Genomic DNA, 16,648 nt, shown 5'->3' with positions numbered 1-16,648 from the left:
TGCCACCTCAGGGGCAATGCAATGCAGCCATTATATTGAGCACCATGAGACATCACCACAGGAACACACACATACACACACACACACACTCTGCCATGCTGGATATGCGGGATAGTCGACAGATTTAACTTCACACAGCCACAGTTTGGTGCCGCACCACTCCTGCTACATCTAGTCTGACAGGCCCCTTTGTCCACAACACCACCACCAGCCTCGCTTAGTATGCCAAGTCTAGGTAGACACACTCTCACACACACCAGAGAGTTAGGAGATAGCTATGGTAAAACCACTAGGGGAACATGGCTGGGAAAGGGTATATTTCAATACAGTTACAGTAGCATGGGGGCCGTGATAGAATAACTACTTACGTGCATTATGACTCCTTTGTCCAGGAGGCTCTGTTTCTTTGCAGTCATCACAAAGTAATGAGTGTCGTCCTTGTAGTAGACAATGTTCTCTAGATCAATACCTGAGGAAACAAGACACACACACGCACACACACCCACACACACATAAACACTGAGTCTACTCATGGGATGATGTCCATGTTAAGAAATCCCCGTGCTGTTGAGCTGTTTTAATGAACAGTTTACTGGCATAAACAGAGACGTTAAAAAGGTGAAGACAGATCACTGACAGGAAATTGAATGGGGGAAAAAGGAGGCACTACGCAACACTAAACATGGTGAATTTGTCACTGGAAGTCATCCCCTGTAAATAAAGAACCAATCACATTGTTGGAAATGGCATAACAGATGTTTTGCCTTCCCAGCATGTTCTGTTTATTTCTACTGTTACCATAGAAATAGCTATTCCACAAAATAAGGGTCATGCGCAGCAAGCAAGTCAACATGAAGAATAAGCCTTTTTTAGTCAAGCGATGTACTTCTAATGTCTGTTTGACCATCCAATGTGGATTTATAGACAGATCTCTACCTGTTGATTTAAATAGGAGCCTGATGTTGTTTGTATAAAATAGCTTCCCGGGGGCCCCGTCCAAGATGGCTGCTGAGGGGCAAGACTTGCCTGCAAAATCAGACTTATAAAAAGCGAGAGCACCCACCCGATGTCTAGCCTGTGAGGAAATCACCATACATGACTTTAGACAGGCTAGAACAACACTTCAGACACATCTCTAATCAAAAGCCCCTCAGACAACCTGTACCACCACTACTCATCTACTACAGAAAGAGATCAATGGTACAGTCTGTTCTTCACACCACCTTGGCATTCATTCTGTTTCTTTCCTGGTAGCAGTACAGCATGACAGATTCGAAGGCTTAGAAGATTACCGGTGTCTTCCCTGAGGTCCAGGAAAAACTTCTGATTAAAGATGAAGGCCACGCCACTGATCTCCTCCACCGAAGCCTCGGCCGTGGTTTTACGGTTGACGAAGTTGGCCGTGATGGCAATGGCCAGCTTCCCACGGAACTCTTTCCTCCGAAAGCCTGGCGAGGGAGAGAGCCAGGAGGTCAGCACACGTCTGGACAGTGATCAGACTTCAGGAAAAACTGTGGGACCCCTGCCAGCCCCGGTGAAAAAAATCTGAGGTTCCCCTTCCTGGATTAGGATGCCTTCAATGCAGTCATTTACAAACCTAAAATTACAAATTTAGAAAGCACTGAAGATTGCCAGGTCTCATGCAGCAACTCTCACACTCAATTGTATGTGATTCACCCAAGAATCCAAATGGAATACCACTGAGAGACCGAACAAGATCATAATGTCGACATAGGGTAGTGTCTATTACATTCAAGTGTTTTTTACTGCCACTCAAATACCATGCTGAATCCACAGTTTCTGAAAGTCATTCAACTAATGTCCAATCTATTATACCAGCAGACAGAGGATGAATTTGCTTCTCACTTCTCAAGGAACATAATCTCTGGCCTAGGAATTGTTCTGCTGTTGTGAAAGACAGCTTCAGTCTTTCCTTTCAAGGCAACAACTGCACACCACATGTGACCACAAAAACCTCTCCAGCAAAGCCACGATTCATGACTAGACAAGCTTTTAAAGTCTATAAGTTGCAATGCAATTCATTCTAGTATAGTTCAAAGGTAGTTTAAAAGTTAACATAGGTAATCTTGTGGAGGAAGGGCAACGGAAAACAATAATCTGTCTGAGACGTATGGGGATTTTATCTCAAATCAATCTGGTCTGAAACTGTACCCCACCTATCCATGCAAGCCTTTAAAAGGGCACTTTTCAGACATCTTAGAATGTGGGACAGGGGCATAGACTTAAACCGCAAACTACTGTAGCTGCCACCTCCCCATCAACCTGGGTCAAAACAGCACCCCAATAAGACCTGTAGGGTAAAAATGGTCAATTTACAACTAAATTTGTGGTCTTATTTAAAGCCTGTGAGGGAGCAACCCTAATGTCCATCTCCAAATAGCTGCATGAAGCCTTGTCATTTAGGCTGATTCAGTATTCCCAATACAACCCCATGATTCCTTTTGGTAAAACACTTCACAGCTTGACCAAAGCTCTTTATAGAGAGGGGGTCATTTTGCCAGTTATCAATAAAATGGCTGAAAATGGCTAACCAGCATGGCACCTTTTATTTCTATACATCATAAAAAGAATATTCAGGTCAGGCCTGTGGCCCACTACATCTGTACATTCAGCTTCCTATTTTGATCTGTGTAGACATTTCACGTGCGTGAGCATTCACATGGCATGACTGCATATGAAACACCTGCCCACATGCCAATACCAACGCCCAGCCACCCACTCACCATCAAGCGTGTTCCTGCGGCCATCTGCCCCCACCACTACATCAAAGTCATAGCTGGCCAATGGGTGATCAGCTGGTCGAATCTCTGCCCTCCAGCCAGGCCCTAGGTTGAAGAGAAGAGTGAGGTCTTAAAGCAAGGAGTAACAGCGTTGCCCTCCACAGTAATCTACCTAAGATTTCTCATTGCCAGGACTGCACTCCTGAGATGGTTTTATGGAAGGGTGAAAACACAAGTGTATGCTTAAAACCATTATGTGATACTTCCACATATAACACCCATTCACACGGATGCATGTACTAGTTAAAGTAACATTGTCAACTTACACACAATGAAAGCAAATCCTTGTGAAAACAGTTAAAAAACACTGATGGACATGCATAACAGAGGAGGTGTGGGTGCCCTCTGTGACACTGGCCCTATATATAGAGCAGGTCTGGAGGGTTTATCCTTCCTACAATGCCAGGGGCTGAGTGGCAATGACGTGCAAGAGAAACGGAAGCCCTCTCGATATCAGATTTACGCATGTGCAAATGCTGGGTTGGTAGCAGTACATGGAAAAGTGCATTTTTTCCCCCCCTAAGATAAACCATTTGCAGCATGTCATCGTGGTGGGAAGCTTGGGGACAAAATCGTCACATTGCTCAATTTAGACATGCCTCCTATTTTTAACAAGCCCCTGCCAACTCTGCAGCAATGGGCTACTTGTCACAGGGTCACCAGACTGAGCTGGAGAGTCAAATCTCGCTGGGCAGGCTTCCTTGGAGCTCAGCAAAGAACTGATTACAGAGTTTAATGGATATATAATGTGTCAGGCGAGTGATGTTGACAGACATCAGCTTAGCAGCATTCACAGCACTGAGATCCTATACTCCTATGAGTCCAAAATGGTTTAAAATTTAGATCTGACACCCATCACTGGTATGTGACTGGTATGTGAGGACATTCTTAGGCTACCATTTGAATAGTATTTCACAGAAAAGGCATTGAGCAACCTGGACATAGTTTGTGAGCCATGGAACTGGTTAGTTGCAGCGATGAAGTGAGAGTCTTGAAAAGGAGATGTCTTCAGTGCCTAGTTCAGTTGAAACTCTTTTATGCCGTTTGCCTTTCTGTGATAATGTGACCTAAGGGAAAGCAGCACCACCTTGACCCAGACTTGTTGAGTTACCTTATCTGGGGGCAGCACTGAGCTCAATGCAACCGTATGTCAAACAGCCTGATAAAAGGCGATAATATTGCTAATGATAAAGTCATAATTCAAACATATAATTACCATCATTGCCCTGATCGTCTGGGGGTTCCAGGAGCTTGACAAACTCAATGTTGACATGCACCTCCACACCCACGATGAGGGCAATCTTCAGTAGCATGAGCTGTAGCTGGCGAATACCTGGGAAACAAACAAAACAAGAACAAAATGGCAGCGGTGACCACAGGGCTGTACACACAGGCAAAAAAAAATGGAACGAGTAGTCAACCACTTTGAGTTTTTCCCTTGACTGATGCAAGAGAACTTGATATTTCTGACTAGATTAAAACCACTAGGGGAATATGTGGATTTAGAGGAAAGAAATAGAAAAAAAGAACACACAGGCAGTAACACCATGCATCTGCAGGGCAGGCATGGCTCATCCAACTTCAGTGTTTTACATGTGTTGCCAGGTGCATCTCTGGCACCATAAAGGAGAGTCTATCAGCTTTGCTCAGACATCCCTTACAGGCAGATTTGCTGGCAAAGCGATAGTGCCTACAGATAGCAGGATCTATTTTAACAGTCAAATTTAAGGGTACTGGCTGAGAGAATAACAAAGACAACACGGAGGGACACAGCCTGAAGTGAATCTGGAAAGAACTTTAAAGAGGCATGACAAAAACTCTTCAGTAGGCACAATATGGACATTTGGCACTCACTGATGTGGTCTATGGCTCCGGCACAGAACTTGCCGTAGAACTTCTTAGCACCGAGGTCCTTGAGGTCATATATGGTGTAGGGCCAGAGGTGCAGTACATTGTTCCTGGAGAAAGTGTCTCTCTTCTCGATCAGAACCACTTTGGCTCCCAGGAGGGCCAACTCAATGGCTGTGCGAAGGCCACAGGGGCCACCGCCAATGATCAGACACTAAGGAGGAAGGAAAAGACTACTTCACTTTGAGGTCTAGGGAATGACACAGAAATACAGTTCAAATTGTACACCTTACATTTACAGTTGAAACTTTTAGCTAGTACGCCGTAAATGAGACAAGACCACATTATACTTGTGACCACAGCACATCAGGAGCCGTAAATCTTGAATGATGGGATTACTAAAGGCTATTCTGAACAGGAGAGTTGGAATGACTACACAATGCACACCAAGGAATACACTAACGCCATAGAACAGCCTGAAATAAAATGGTCATGACTACCTTAATTCATCAGTTGTGCCTTATTACCCATTAACATGTGATTTTCCTTAGTTTGGCAAACTGATTGTAGAATTCAACCTCAAAGTTAAGGTCATTTAAGCAAAAAAAGAATGGACACCTGGGCGGAAGAAAAGTTCTGTGGACGTGGCTTGGTGTAAAACGCATGGGTGTCTCAAAAGTATACTCCATTTTCTGCTAATGTTGACATATTGCACAAGCTGAATCAGTGTTTGAAATAATATCTCTGCTGTAGATTAACACAACTTAAAGACTGTTATATTGGATGGGTCTATAGATTTCTCTGCTCCTTCATAACTATGTACTCCTATCTAAATAGCTATAGCTACCTAAAATTCCGTTGCTGGTAATCAACTATGATTCGCTGAAGCATGAAATAAACAAACGGCAAAATGTATCAGAGGTTCTAGTAGTTATATTAGGGAGTAAACCAACTAATGAAAATGTGCATTTGTCTGTGTATCTGTGTCTGCTAAATTGATAGATAGCGTATTTGAATTTATTTCTCTTGACTCTGAGCTCTGAGCTACACCACATCTTGGCAGCATTTGGAGATCTGAGTCATAGCTGGATGTACAAATTCACCATGGCAATGGAGGTTATTACAAAGGCATTTCAATGGGTTGTTGGTGGTGAAAGGCTGCAGGACAGGACCCGGCAAAGTGTGGGATTGGAGATTGCCGGCTAATGTCGGTAGACAACTTCAAGTTCCACAGTGGATTGTTGTGACAGCTAAATCAACCACAACACCTTTGTTGGATTTTAGTTTTTGAGGACAGGAACTCAAAGGAGCTTTAAAAGAGTTGTCTGAGGCTGCTAAAAATGTGAGCCAGTGGTTATGGCTGAGGCACTTGCAGACTACTTGGGGTCATGAGTTCACCTGAACTAAAACAGAGATGTGTAATCTTGTTGAGGTGTCTCTTGAGGTGTATCTGTTGTTGTCTCTGGTAGTGGCATGTGTTCTAACCCATCATGAGTGTGGAGGGGGGTGGGTCTAGGATGCTAGACAGCACTGTTGAGGGTCTAATTCAATGAAACACTGATGAAGGAAGGTGTCTGACTGAAAAGCCCAGTGAAATGCTGACAAAGGCAGCTTCGTTGATATTTTTGTATCCTGCTGTTCAGGGTTCATGGTTGGGTAGTCATATTGTTTGGTTAAGCACTTGTGGGCTACAGACAGCGCGTGTTGGACTGTGAAGGAGGGCCTTTACGGATCTCAGGTATAGCATGCGGCACGTGTTACTGCCGTCTCCGGCCAGATGTGCATTGTTGTTGTAGCCTGTTGCACAGGATCTATGGTTGGGCAGTTGTTATATTGGTTAGGTTGCTGCCTATGAGTACTTGCATGTGACAGTGAGAGGATTGGCTGCTGTGGGAAGTCCCCAATGAAAAGCAAAAGTTTTATTTGGTCAACTATAAAAACAACCCAGACCTTGTCATAAAAGGCTCCTCACAAGTCACAACACAGTCATGAAACGGAGATACTCCAGTCACTTTTACAACCATCTCATCTGATAAGGGCATGGCAACTATAAAAGGAGTCTTCAGGAAATCAAGAGCAATCTCACTGGACTCTGATCAAATAACACTGCGTATCTCGGACATTTTTTTCCATCTTAAAATTACCTCCATGTAGCTATAGCCACAGGCTCTAAAATATGTAAGCAATGGAAAAACAGAATGGAACTGAAACAGAACTCACAACAACCTTAACACCAACAGTGCACAAATAGTGTGGAGCTACCAGCAGTCTTAGCTCACGTAGCTCCCCCTCATTTTAAATGTCTATGCATTGCAGTAATGGGAGAGGGTTTCCTGTGAGCCTGGGCTTCCTGCCCTGTGGTTAGGCACATACCATCCAAAGGAAACCCTCCCATATCCAACATCAAAGTGCATTTTTATCCATTAAAGTGTGCATTCTGCAACACCCATTGGTGTACAGCACAATCCACTCCACCTTTTACCAATCACAGGGCTGTGGCATCAGGAAGGGGAACAGGGAAAGCAGAGAGGAGTGAAAATGCAAAATGTTCTGTAGAGATGATATTTGTGTAGACGTCATTTTTAGATGAGATGACTACTCTGATTAAAAAAAAGAATGCAAATCTGCTCGCTTGAAGCAGATTTATGGTAATTGCCATTTTATCAGATGTGTGGCCTACAGGAAGCCGCCTTCTCCAGCTGAAGGTTCGGCCATCATTTGTAAAGTACACAAATGCAAACGTTTGCAACGCGTGCAACGTTTTTTTCTTTTAGTTATACACAGGAAAAGAAAAGTAATTCCTTGTGCTATTGTTTGGGGACTTCCCACAGTGGCCAATCCTCTCACTGTCCCATGCAAATACTTTGCCAAAGCAAACGACCCATACAGCCAACAACCTAACCTAACCAACATAACAACTGCTTAACCCCTCCTTTACAGTAAAACATGCACGGTCTGTACCCCACAACTGCTAAACACAACATGACTGCATTCACCTTCCTTCATCAGTGTTTTGTTGAATGAGGCTCACACAGGCACATAACACTATGCAAACATTATGCAAAAATCTCCCAAAAAACGGAGCATGAAAAAAAAAAATCAACTTTCACCAAGACAGACAACTTCAAATGTAAAGGCAACATTGCTTGATTATGGTTCTCAACACACTTCAGTATTGACTTCACTTTGCTATGCCAGGACCTGCCTTCCTTCCTTCCCTTTAGCCCACATATCAGTTCCTTATCAGGGACTTGGATAACTATGAAGTCATTCAAGCACTCTGCACAACATGCCGAAGCATTTCTACTTAAATGGTCACGTCTCTGGTGGCCGTGCCCTGACTGGCCTGCAGAAACGGCTAATCTAGGTTGCAGGCATGTCGTCACTGCTCTGAGGAAGCCAACCTGTAGAGTACCTGTGGGATACCTGACACTTATTATTCAATGCGTCCAGTGTTCATGGCCAGGGAATTCCTGTGTGTTTGGGGCAATGACAAGAGACCTACAGGTCTCATATAGATGGAAAAAAACACCGCATTCATTGACTTAATTGGTTAACAGAATACAAGGCACTGGAATCAAAACAGAAATCTGGAAAGTCATATAATTCATGCTTCATTACAGCCACTATACTGTGGTCACAGTACACTTCAGACACGTCGCTGAAAGTTGCAGAAGTGATTTAACTACCAAATCAAATGAGTGCCATTTGAATAACTGTCAGGCTCTGCCAGCATTTAGACCATTTCTGAAGACACTTTCCTTTCTCTGCAAATGCAGATATATGTGCTGATATGTTTATGTGTTGATAAACTGATCTACAGAATATCACACTGTGACAAAGACAGGGACAAAAACTCATTCAAACTCATTTCAACAAGAGTGTCAGCCACAGCAACCTCCTCAAATCCTGCCTCCAGGCTCATTTAGGAGGAAATAAAACAGACAGGAAATAAATGAATCGCAACCTCAGGTATGCTAAAAAAATAGGTATTAGCTAGAGATGCACCGATTGCAAAATTCTTGGCCGATACCGATTTCCGGTTTTTAAGGAGGTCTGACCTGCCAAAACCGGTTTTTCCGATACCGATTTTCTAAGAAATAATTATAATCATATAATAGACACCATATTTGTTTGGCGTGAGTACCCTTCTCCCAGACAACATTTTGCTTATATAACTGCAATTAAAACCACAACTAGTGGTAGGCTATATGCTATCATAACTCCCCTTTTCAAGAACACTGACATTCAGTCCAGTTTACAGGTCAATAACTAGGATAAAACTAAAATAAATACAAACAAAAGATAGAGTGCACTATTATGTACTGAAAATAAACTGGTTCTCAAAGTAAATTGCACATTTCAGGCCTTTGACCTCTCTAAATAAAAAAGTGCATCATAATATGGGATAAAAAAAAAAACATCAATACAAACAGGTAGCTTTAGGTTGTGATGAAAGTACTCCATCCCACTCCCAATGCAATCACTTAACCATCAATGGCAGGTTCTTCTTCACAAACAGAAGCATCTCTGCCTTCTCACCAGAAAGCCTGTTTCTTTTCTCATCTATGACATTACTAGCCAAGCTAAAAAAGCGCTCGCTGTCGACGCTTGTACATGGAGCAGAGAGGTAGGCTTGGGCAAGTGCAGGGTAGTGTGTTTTGTTTTCATGCCAGCGTTTTTTACATCCTAACGTTAACGTTACTCGACTACTCTCAGTAGAGTGACAGACGACAGACGAATGACAGACGTTAATTTGTGAAAATAGCGATCTTTTTCTAACAAACATATTCTACTCAACTGTAAGGAATATTATTCTGCATAATGATCGGCTAAATATCCCGATGTGTTTCACATTTTTTAATAGTTATTTGCGAAGATATCCATATATTTGTAAACGTCTTTTTCTGCACTGGCAGCCACATGTGTAGCATTCCATAATGGGACTAGTGGCAACGGGATTTCTGTTAGGGGAGCTGCCATGGTAATGGGTTGACTTGTTGTGGTTATTCTGAGCACGAGTGAAATACGCTTTTATTAAACGGAGAGCTACTTATCCAAAGAGATATTTTCTCAGTGTGAGTTCTTGAGAGAGCCCTAACACGGACGCTACACATGTCTTATTTTTGACTTGCAAGCATTACAAACAGCGTGTTTTGGGTCGTCCTGGCACACAGTCAAATAAGTCCAAATCAGCTACATGTTTTCTTCCCGAGTCTTGCTAGTTTTTAGCTGTTTTGCTCTGGGCGCCTTGAGCTGCTACGTACCGCGCATGCGGGTCAGTTTGATCGGCCGAAAACCGGAAATTACGACAGTGACCGGCCGGTCACCGATTGTGGCCGGTTGGATATAAAACCGGCTTTTTTAATCGGCGGCCGATTGATCGGTGCATCTCTAGTATTAGCGGACATTCCTGTTGAGGTAAAGTGTTTATCTGATCTTACCCTGGTGTCTGTGCAGGCAGTGCCTTTCTTGTACTCTTTGTGGCTGGCTCTTTTGTCCAGCTTGTTCCACAGGGGTATGGCCTTCCATGAGGTGACGGCACTCTTGAGGTTGCGGTAGAAGGCACTGTAGTCAGATGGGTCTAGATTCAACTGCCGACATAATATAGTGAAGGCCTGGAGGGTGCCTTTGCACGTGGATGCCTGGATGAAGGACTCAAAGAGCTGTCCGGCCTGATCGTCAAGTTCACCCATCTTCCGTTATATTACCAACCACTCAAGTCTTCAAATCCAGGACGAGTGCTACACACATTCCCACTCAGAGCTGAAATCAAGAGCAACAATACACAATTCAATGATCAAGACATATTCACATTAAAAGGACTTTGAACAGCTGATAAGCTTTTAGGCCAGTCAGGAGTCACCAGTAATCGGCAACAGTTTCAGCTCACTTAGGATCATCTTAGACCTGGTTAAAACTCACCTGGAGCAACTATTCACCTTCACGCTAAGTCCTAAAACGGCTGACACAACCCATTTTTGAGGCATATTTGTAGTGATTTACAGGCATGAACTACTTGATGGGATTATGAAAGTGCTCGCCAGGTCAGACAGAACAAAGGTGTTTTTAACACAGGAATTAGGGTGGAATGTGCCTCTGGTGGCCAAGTCCCTTCAAAGTGTTTGCAAAAAAAGACGTCCAACACATAACTTCAATAACGTTTTTCACTTTGCTAAACCTACCCCCTACATGTAGAACAACTCCAGTAACGAATTAGTCATCTTGTTTTGTTTCCTATGCCATTTGTTTCATTTTCGGCACAGAGTTACATTAGGTTCTTTCTTCACAACACCAAGACCAATAATTGAATAAGTAATTCAATACGTTATTTCAAACTTCAACATTAAAGAATGTCAAAATAATACAAATAAGTAAGTGCTACTAGAGCATGCAAGGAATGTTTGGTTTCCTTGATATTTGAATCATACGAGTAGCCCCGTGTGCAGGCCAGCGCAACCCAGGCGAGGGAGCGGTCTGTCCCAGGGGCTGGCCGCCTACAGCAGCGTACCACCCCATCCCACTCCTTTAGTGGGCCTGAGGGAGGTTTCTGATCTCGGAGGCCTAATCGAGTTTGACAGCTAGCTACAACTTCCCCTCTGCCACTGTGGAGGCAATATCCAAAGACAGCTGCTCTGCTCAGCCTCTCCCGCTCAAAACATTCCCATCCCTCCCGTTCCATGCTTTAGATGCAGAGCCCCATGAGAATTCACTCCGGAGATCATGATTATGAAGCTTGACCCCCGACATGTCCAATCCTGGCCCTCATCCACTGAAATCTCCCAGGCCCCTTAGACACATAGACACCCATAAGCACAGCAAAAAGCAGTGTGGTCCAGGAAGTTCACTGGAAGGGTGCTGTCTATATTTGACTTTGTGCAGTTCAACTCACCATGGGAGTTTTGAAGGAAATACCAGACACCGTATCGCACTTGAAATCTCCCTCGATTTGGAGGTAATTGGGGCAAGTTGATTTAGAATAATAAGAACTGTAGCTGAGCGTAGACTAGAACTATAAGGCATTTTTCATTCCCAAAGCGAGCTTTACTTTAGCTGTAAGAAATGGAAATTCAGAGCACATTGTGTGCCAGAGTGCTATAAAGCTGAACAATCAGTAACTACAGGCTAAAGTTCCAGCAGAGGCTGTCGCTGTTCAGCAGGAGAGTAATTCACATGAGCAGTGGTGTGACAAAGCCAACATTCCAGACGTCCTAAGGTTAAATGCATGACCTCCGCTTGTCTAAGTATTTGAGAAAATGGATAGACCATCTTCAGTTTTACTACGCTCACTTTGCTATGGCTGGCTAACATGGCTTGCTGTACACAATATGCTGGGGAGGGGAGGGAGGGTTGCAAACCAATATAGGTAAGGAGAGAGCATTGTGCTCACTCAGGCTGGGATTGTGTTTGTGCCCAGCAAAGGACTTACATTACATCAACCCAGATTTTTAGCCAAATGACCTAAAAGTTACAGTAATGATACCCAGTTAAAAAACCCTGAAATAGTGAGAAAGAAACAATAAAAAGGATCCAGGATTGCCATTGATGAACAACTCTTTTGCTCTCATTATTCTCCTGGGGTTTACCGATTTTGTGGTTTTAGCCATAATCAGCTGTGTGCACAGAGGTGAGTTGGGTAAAAAATTAATAAATAAGTAAGTGCTTTTTCCATGCTTACACCAGGTGTTTCAGAGGGCAAGTGTCGTAGCCTTGTTCCAGACAGGTAATAGCCACACCATAAAGGGCAACAATAACCATTACCACACTGCTTTGCCTTGGGACAAGAAACTCGTCAGGCCTTCCCCATCCACTCACGCAATGCAATGTCTACCACGACTGGAATGGTGTAAAAAAAAAAAAAAAAAGCATGCAAATTTCAAAAATCAAGTGTATTGTAGTATTTGCGGAATTAACTAACGAGCTAAGCGACTGTTGGGAGTTAAGTAAAGGGTAATATAGTCATGCTGCCACCACACAGGCTGTAATGACCTCTCCAGATTACCATCATTTGGTGTGTAGATTTGGTCTGCTGACATCAAAAAACAGGAAACACGTAAGTAATACGTTAAATGAAACCAAAAAAAGATGGATCTTTCTTCTGCTCCAAGTGCTTATTTGCCATTCCCTTGGGGCATGGAGGAGACAGAAGTAAACACAATAACGGTAGAATTGATGTGAGGAGAAGCCCGCACCAACTGCCACGGAGGAAGAGGAAGTTTGACTTAAGAGGATAATAATTAAGAGGAAGATAAGATCGGGTTAGATCATTCATTAAGAAGAAGACAATTAATTAAGAAGAGCAGCCCACAATGGCGATGGCTACTACACAAAAACCACACAGGCACTTTCAGAGAGGTTTCCCCTTCCCCTACCACCAATGAGCCCTATCACTTTAGTGTACCCAGGAAGATCTTTTGCAGTAGCCTTGCGAATGTGTGTGTGGTGTGTGTGTGTGGTGCAGCTTTCACAAGGCATCTGCTCAGAATAGACAGGTTTCAAGTTTCGAGCTGAAGCCCAGTGGGCAACACACTTCTAATTCAAATCCCTCAACCTATAGAACCAAGTGTCAACTCTGACATAGACCTCATAACCTCCCATCTAGGAAATTATACTGTGCCTTTTCAGAAGCGAAGCACTATATGAAATTGAGCATAGCATTTACATCATTCAGGGATCTTGGTCAATTGTCTAACATGACATGACCACTGCTTCTGCAGCAAAATGATAAAAAGGTCTTATCATTGGTTCATGATCCTTAAGTCACCGTAAATAAGAAACTTGTTTTGGGTGGTTAAATTAAATAATCCTTGTGCAAATGATTCCCACTTGCTAAGCTGCCTTAGCCTGCTCATCCAGTTTGTGTTGACAGACGATATCCCACTGACTTAGGTCCTCAAGAGGGGGAAAACTTGTATGGTGGACTGACTAGTCATACATGCCCAAAGGCTATTCTGCCTCTGTGACAAACAGGACTGAGAGAGGTTGGATAGAAGAAATCACAAAGGAAGTGGAACTTTACAGATCAAGTCACAGTCCACTGATAACTGATGACAAGCGCATGAAAACAGAGCTTCCGTGAAGTGCCCACTGGGCTGTTGCTAGAGACACTGTTCATGGGAAAACTCTTCAGACACTTCTTTTTTTAAACAAGGTCATTAACTATCATAGCACACAAGGTCATGCCATCTCGAAGTTCATGAGACTTGTGGCCATTCAATTGGAAACTCTACCATAAAAAGGTAGGCAAGTCGAGTTAATAAGACTACAGAGTGTCCCAATACATCTTGTATCATAAAATAACTTTTAACTTTAACAAACACCATCCAAATTTCACTTTTCTTTGTTAAAATGGCAACTATTGCAGCATACACTCCAACAATAGCCACAAAACTTCTCACAAAAAAAGACATTTGTTTCTCAACAAACACAGAAGGGAAAAAAAACTCAATATGAATGCCTGGCCCAGTCAAGCAGCCTACTTATTGCCCTAATCCAAAACAAAAGGCTGATATCTAATGTAATCCCATGGAACAGAAGAAACCAGGGGAGGGTAGGCTATCCACCGACTCCTGCTATTGCAGATGTAAGACTGCAGTGGTTAGCCTCAGTGCTAAAAAGATCCATCCCAAAAACATCACTTCATGTTCTACCAAAAGAATACTCATATCATTTGAAAACAGTGAATGCAGTAACCTTTTCTTCACCATTTACTTGGGTAATCTCTGTTCGTGCTGTCTTCCCGATTCAGAAGAAACATACTTTCATACTGTAAACATTCAGATAAACAAACAAGCAGGTTACAAAAGTTGTACTACATTTCAGTGATGATCATGTAAATGTCAGGGTTTGGAAAAGCTCGATGAAATCTATGTGTGGTGGTCCAGCCTTTGTGTCTGATTAACAAACACAAATTGATATCTGCCAACTGCCATCAAAGAAAAGGGAATGTTTCCTACCCATTCTCACACTGACTTACTCCTCTCCATGCCTCCCTACTGCAGTGAGTTTGGCTGCACTCCTGACAGCTAGCCATATGGCACAGCAATGACAGTGACACCACCACTAGCACTTGGTGTATTTTTGTCGTTCCCTCTGTTGATAGGCTGAACAGCCCTTATAAGTCTGTACCAAGAACCAGGAAATGGACAGTTGTGTAACAGCTTGTTAGTGCTGCTCTGAGAGTGACATCTGATTATAAAAATCCATGAAAAAAGTAAAAAGGTTCCTTTATAGGCCATTTTTAAATATATGCTCGTCATACACCATGTGTGAGATTAGTTGAGGAGACGAGGGAACAAGATAATGTCAATCAATCTGAACTATATAACTACTTCAGAGATAAGCATTATTGATTATATTTAAATGAGAACAAGATAAACACTCCTTTAACAGCACAGTTATAGGCAGTATAAAAGCAGAGTAACCTTTGCTCTTGACAATAGAGCTAATGAACAGTCCTCTATGGCAATGTCGTAGAACTCCTGAGTCCGATAATCCTTCTCATGTACCCCATCACATTGACTACATTTTTTGTAAATTATTGTTAATATTTCACCAGAGTGAGTTGTATTCCGTCAGGAATAGAGAGAGTAGGCTACAATCCAAACAATGACCATCATCAGGCAATATTCAACACAATGAATGTTTGAGTGAACACTTTTGACCCCTCTGACATAAGTCAACTCTGGCCATCTCAGGATATTGCAGTTCCCACCAATCAACACCAACTGTCGAACTTGATGTTGGAAAATATATGTTCTGGCAACTGAATTCTAGAGACCAACGTGCACACTCTTCCCTCAACCTAACACCGGCATACTTCTGATTACACTAATTATAACTCATTATTTGGCAGGAACATGTTGCACAAGTGAGCGGTTAGGAAACTGTTTAGAACAAAAAGCTCACACTTCATTAGGATTTGCATTATCCATTTCTGATTAAAAAATGTTTGACGCACGTTGGCCTATTTATTGGTAATCTCCTTACTACACTGATCAGAACGGATGTGTCTGAACCCTAACCTAACCTCACACTGTAAGTGTATGCACTTGCAAGTCTACCAGTGTATCAAGTCATGTGGTTATGTGTCGCAAACTATTCAATAGTAGACTTGGCTTAGTCAATGTAGTTACTTTCCCGGTAGAACATTTGAAAATTAGACAATAAAATCCTTGTATGACCCACGATAAAATATTTACGAATTGAAACTTTAGTCAGAAAGTGTAACTGCATACCAGAAACACAACCCCAGGCCAGCACGCCCTTAATTGTGAATTAAAATTTAATAGACTTTTGTTTCATTGAAACTGATCGTAAGACTTTGTTGAAATGGATACCTACGTGTTCTCAAGAGAAAGCGGTCAAGATTATGTGGCACATAAAGGATACAGCAACTTCATAGCATTTCAAGATTGTCAATCAGGCGTGATTGACTGCACGCTTAAGTGAAGTGCAGTTTAGCAAGTGAACTTAGGCTACTTACCTCAGATGCCAGTTCAAACTTCAGTGACAGCGGTTTTGAGCAATTCCATGTCCGTCCGTACGGTCCGTGTTTCAATCTTTAACTCCTATTGCATTTACTAAACCTGCAAAGCTCGAAATGTGTTTTTTATTTCCCTCTAAACTTCCAAATGAAGCCTTATAGTTAGCGCGCGGAAGGTCTGGTGTCTCTCGTACTTGTTCACATCATCTTCAAGGCGGCGCTTTGGCGATATGACGTCCAATGGGAAGTTTGTCGATAAACTTGGAACGCAGACCTCTTGGCCAATCCCCGGATTAATTGTAAGCAACCTTTCCTTACGGGCTCAGGCTTCCCAACAAACAAACAATAACAGCAACATGGCATAGGAAACAGCCTAAGATCCGGCCCAGTTATTTTTTATTTCAGAATCAATCATTTATTCCAGTTAACCACGTATTTAAAATATGTAAAGGAAATAATAATACAAATAAGACAAGTCAATTGTCAAAGCGTCGTTTGTTTAATTTCAAGCATT

At 42.6% G+C, this 16,648-nt stretch overlaps 1 protein-coding gene across 6 annotated transcripts in view; it reads right to left on the bottom strand.

Moving 5' to 3' along the window:
* mical2b (microtubule associated monooxygenase, calponin and LIM domain containing 2b) overlaps window positions 1–16,287 on the bottom strand; it is a 46,854-nt gene extending 30,567 nt beyond the window's left edge. For 5 of the 6 annotated variants that reach the window (XR_013968723.1, XM_080842178.1, XM_080842179.1 and 2 more), the window contains exons 1-7: window positions 14,606–14,643; window positions 10,094–10,415; window positions 4,656–4,863; window positions 4,018–4,134; window positions 2,745–2,846; window positions 1,293–1,448; window positions 369–469 (exon numbers count right to left, since the gene is read on the bottom strand). Coding sequence is in view for 5 of the 6 variants with exons in the window: in XM_080842178.1 (XP_080698304.1) it covers window positions 369–469; window positions 1,293–1,448; window positions 2,745–2,846; window positions 4,018–4,134; window positions 4,656–4,863; window positions 10,094–10,345 (936 nt within the window). In the remaining variant the exon portion in view is untranslated. Of the gene's footprint in view, window positions 1–368; window positions 470–1,292; window positions 1,449–2,744; window positions 2,847–4,017; window positions 4,135–4,655; window positions 4,864–10,093; window positions 10,416–14,605; window positions 14,644–16,134 lie in introns of those variants that run through there. The other variant, XM_080842176.1, reaches the window with a different exon arrangement.
* Window positions 16,288–16,648: the final 361 nt, after the last annotated feature.

Source organism: Sprattus sprattus (genome assembly GCF_963457725.1).
Source record: "Sprattus sprattus genome assembly, chromosome: 7".
NCBI classification, from domain to species: Eukaryota; Metazoa; Chordata; class Actinopteri; order Clupeiformes; family Clupeidae; genus Sprattus; species Sprattus sprattus.
Note: the sequence above shows the minus strand (reverse complement) of the source record. Positions and strands in the feature narration are given on the sequence as shown.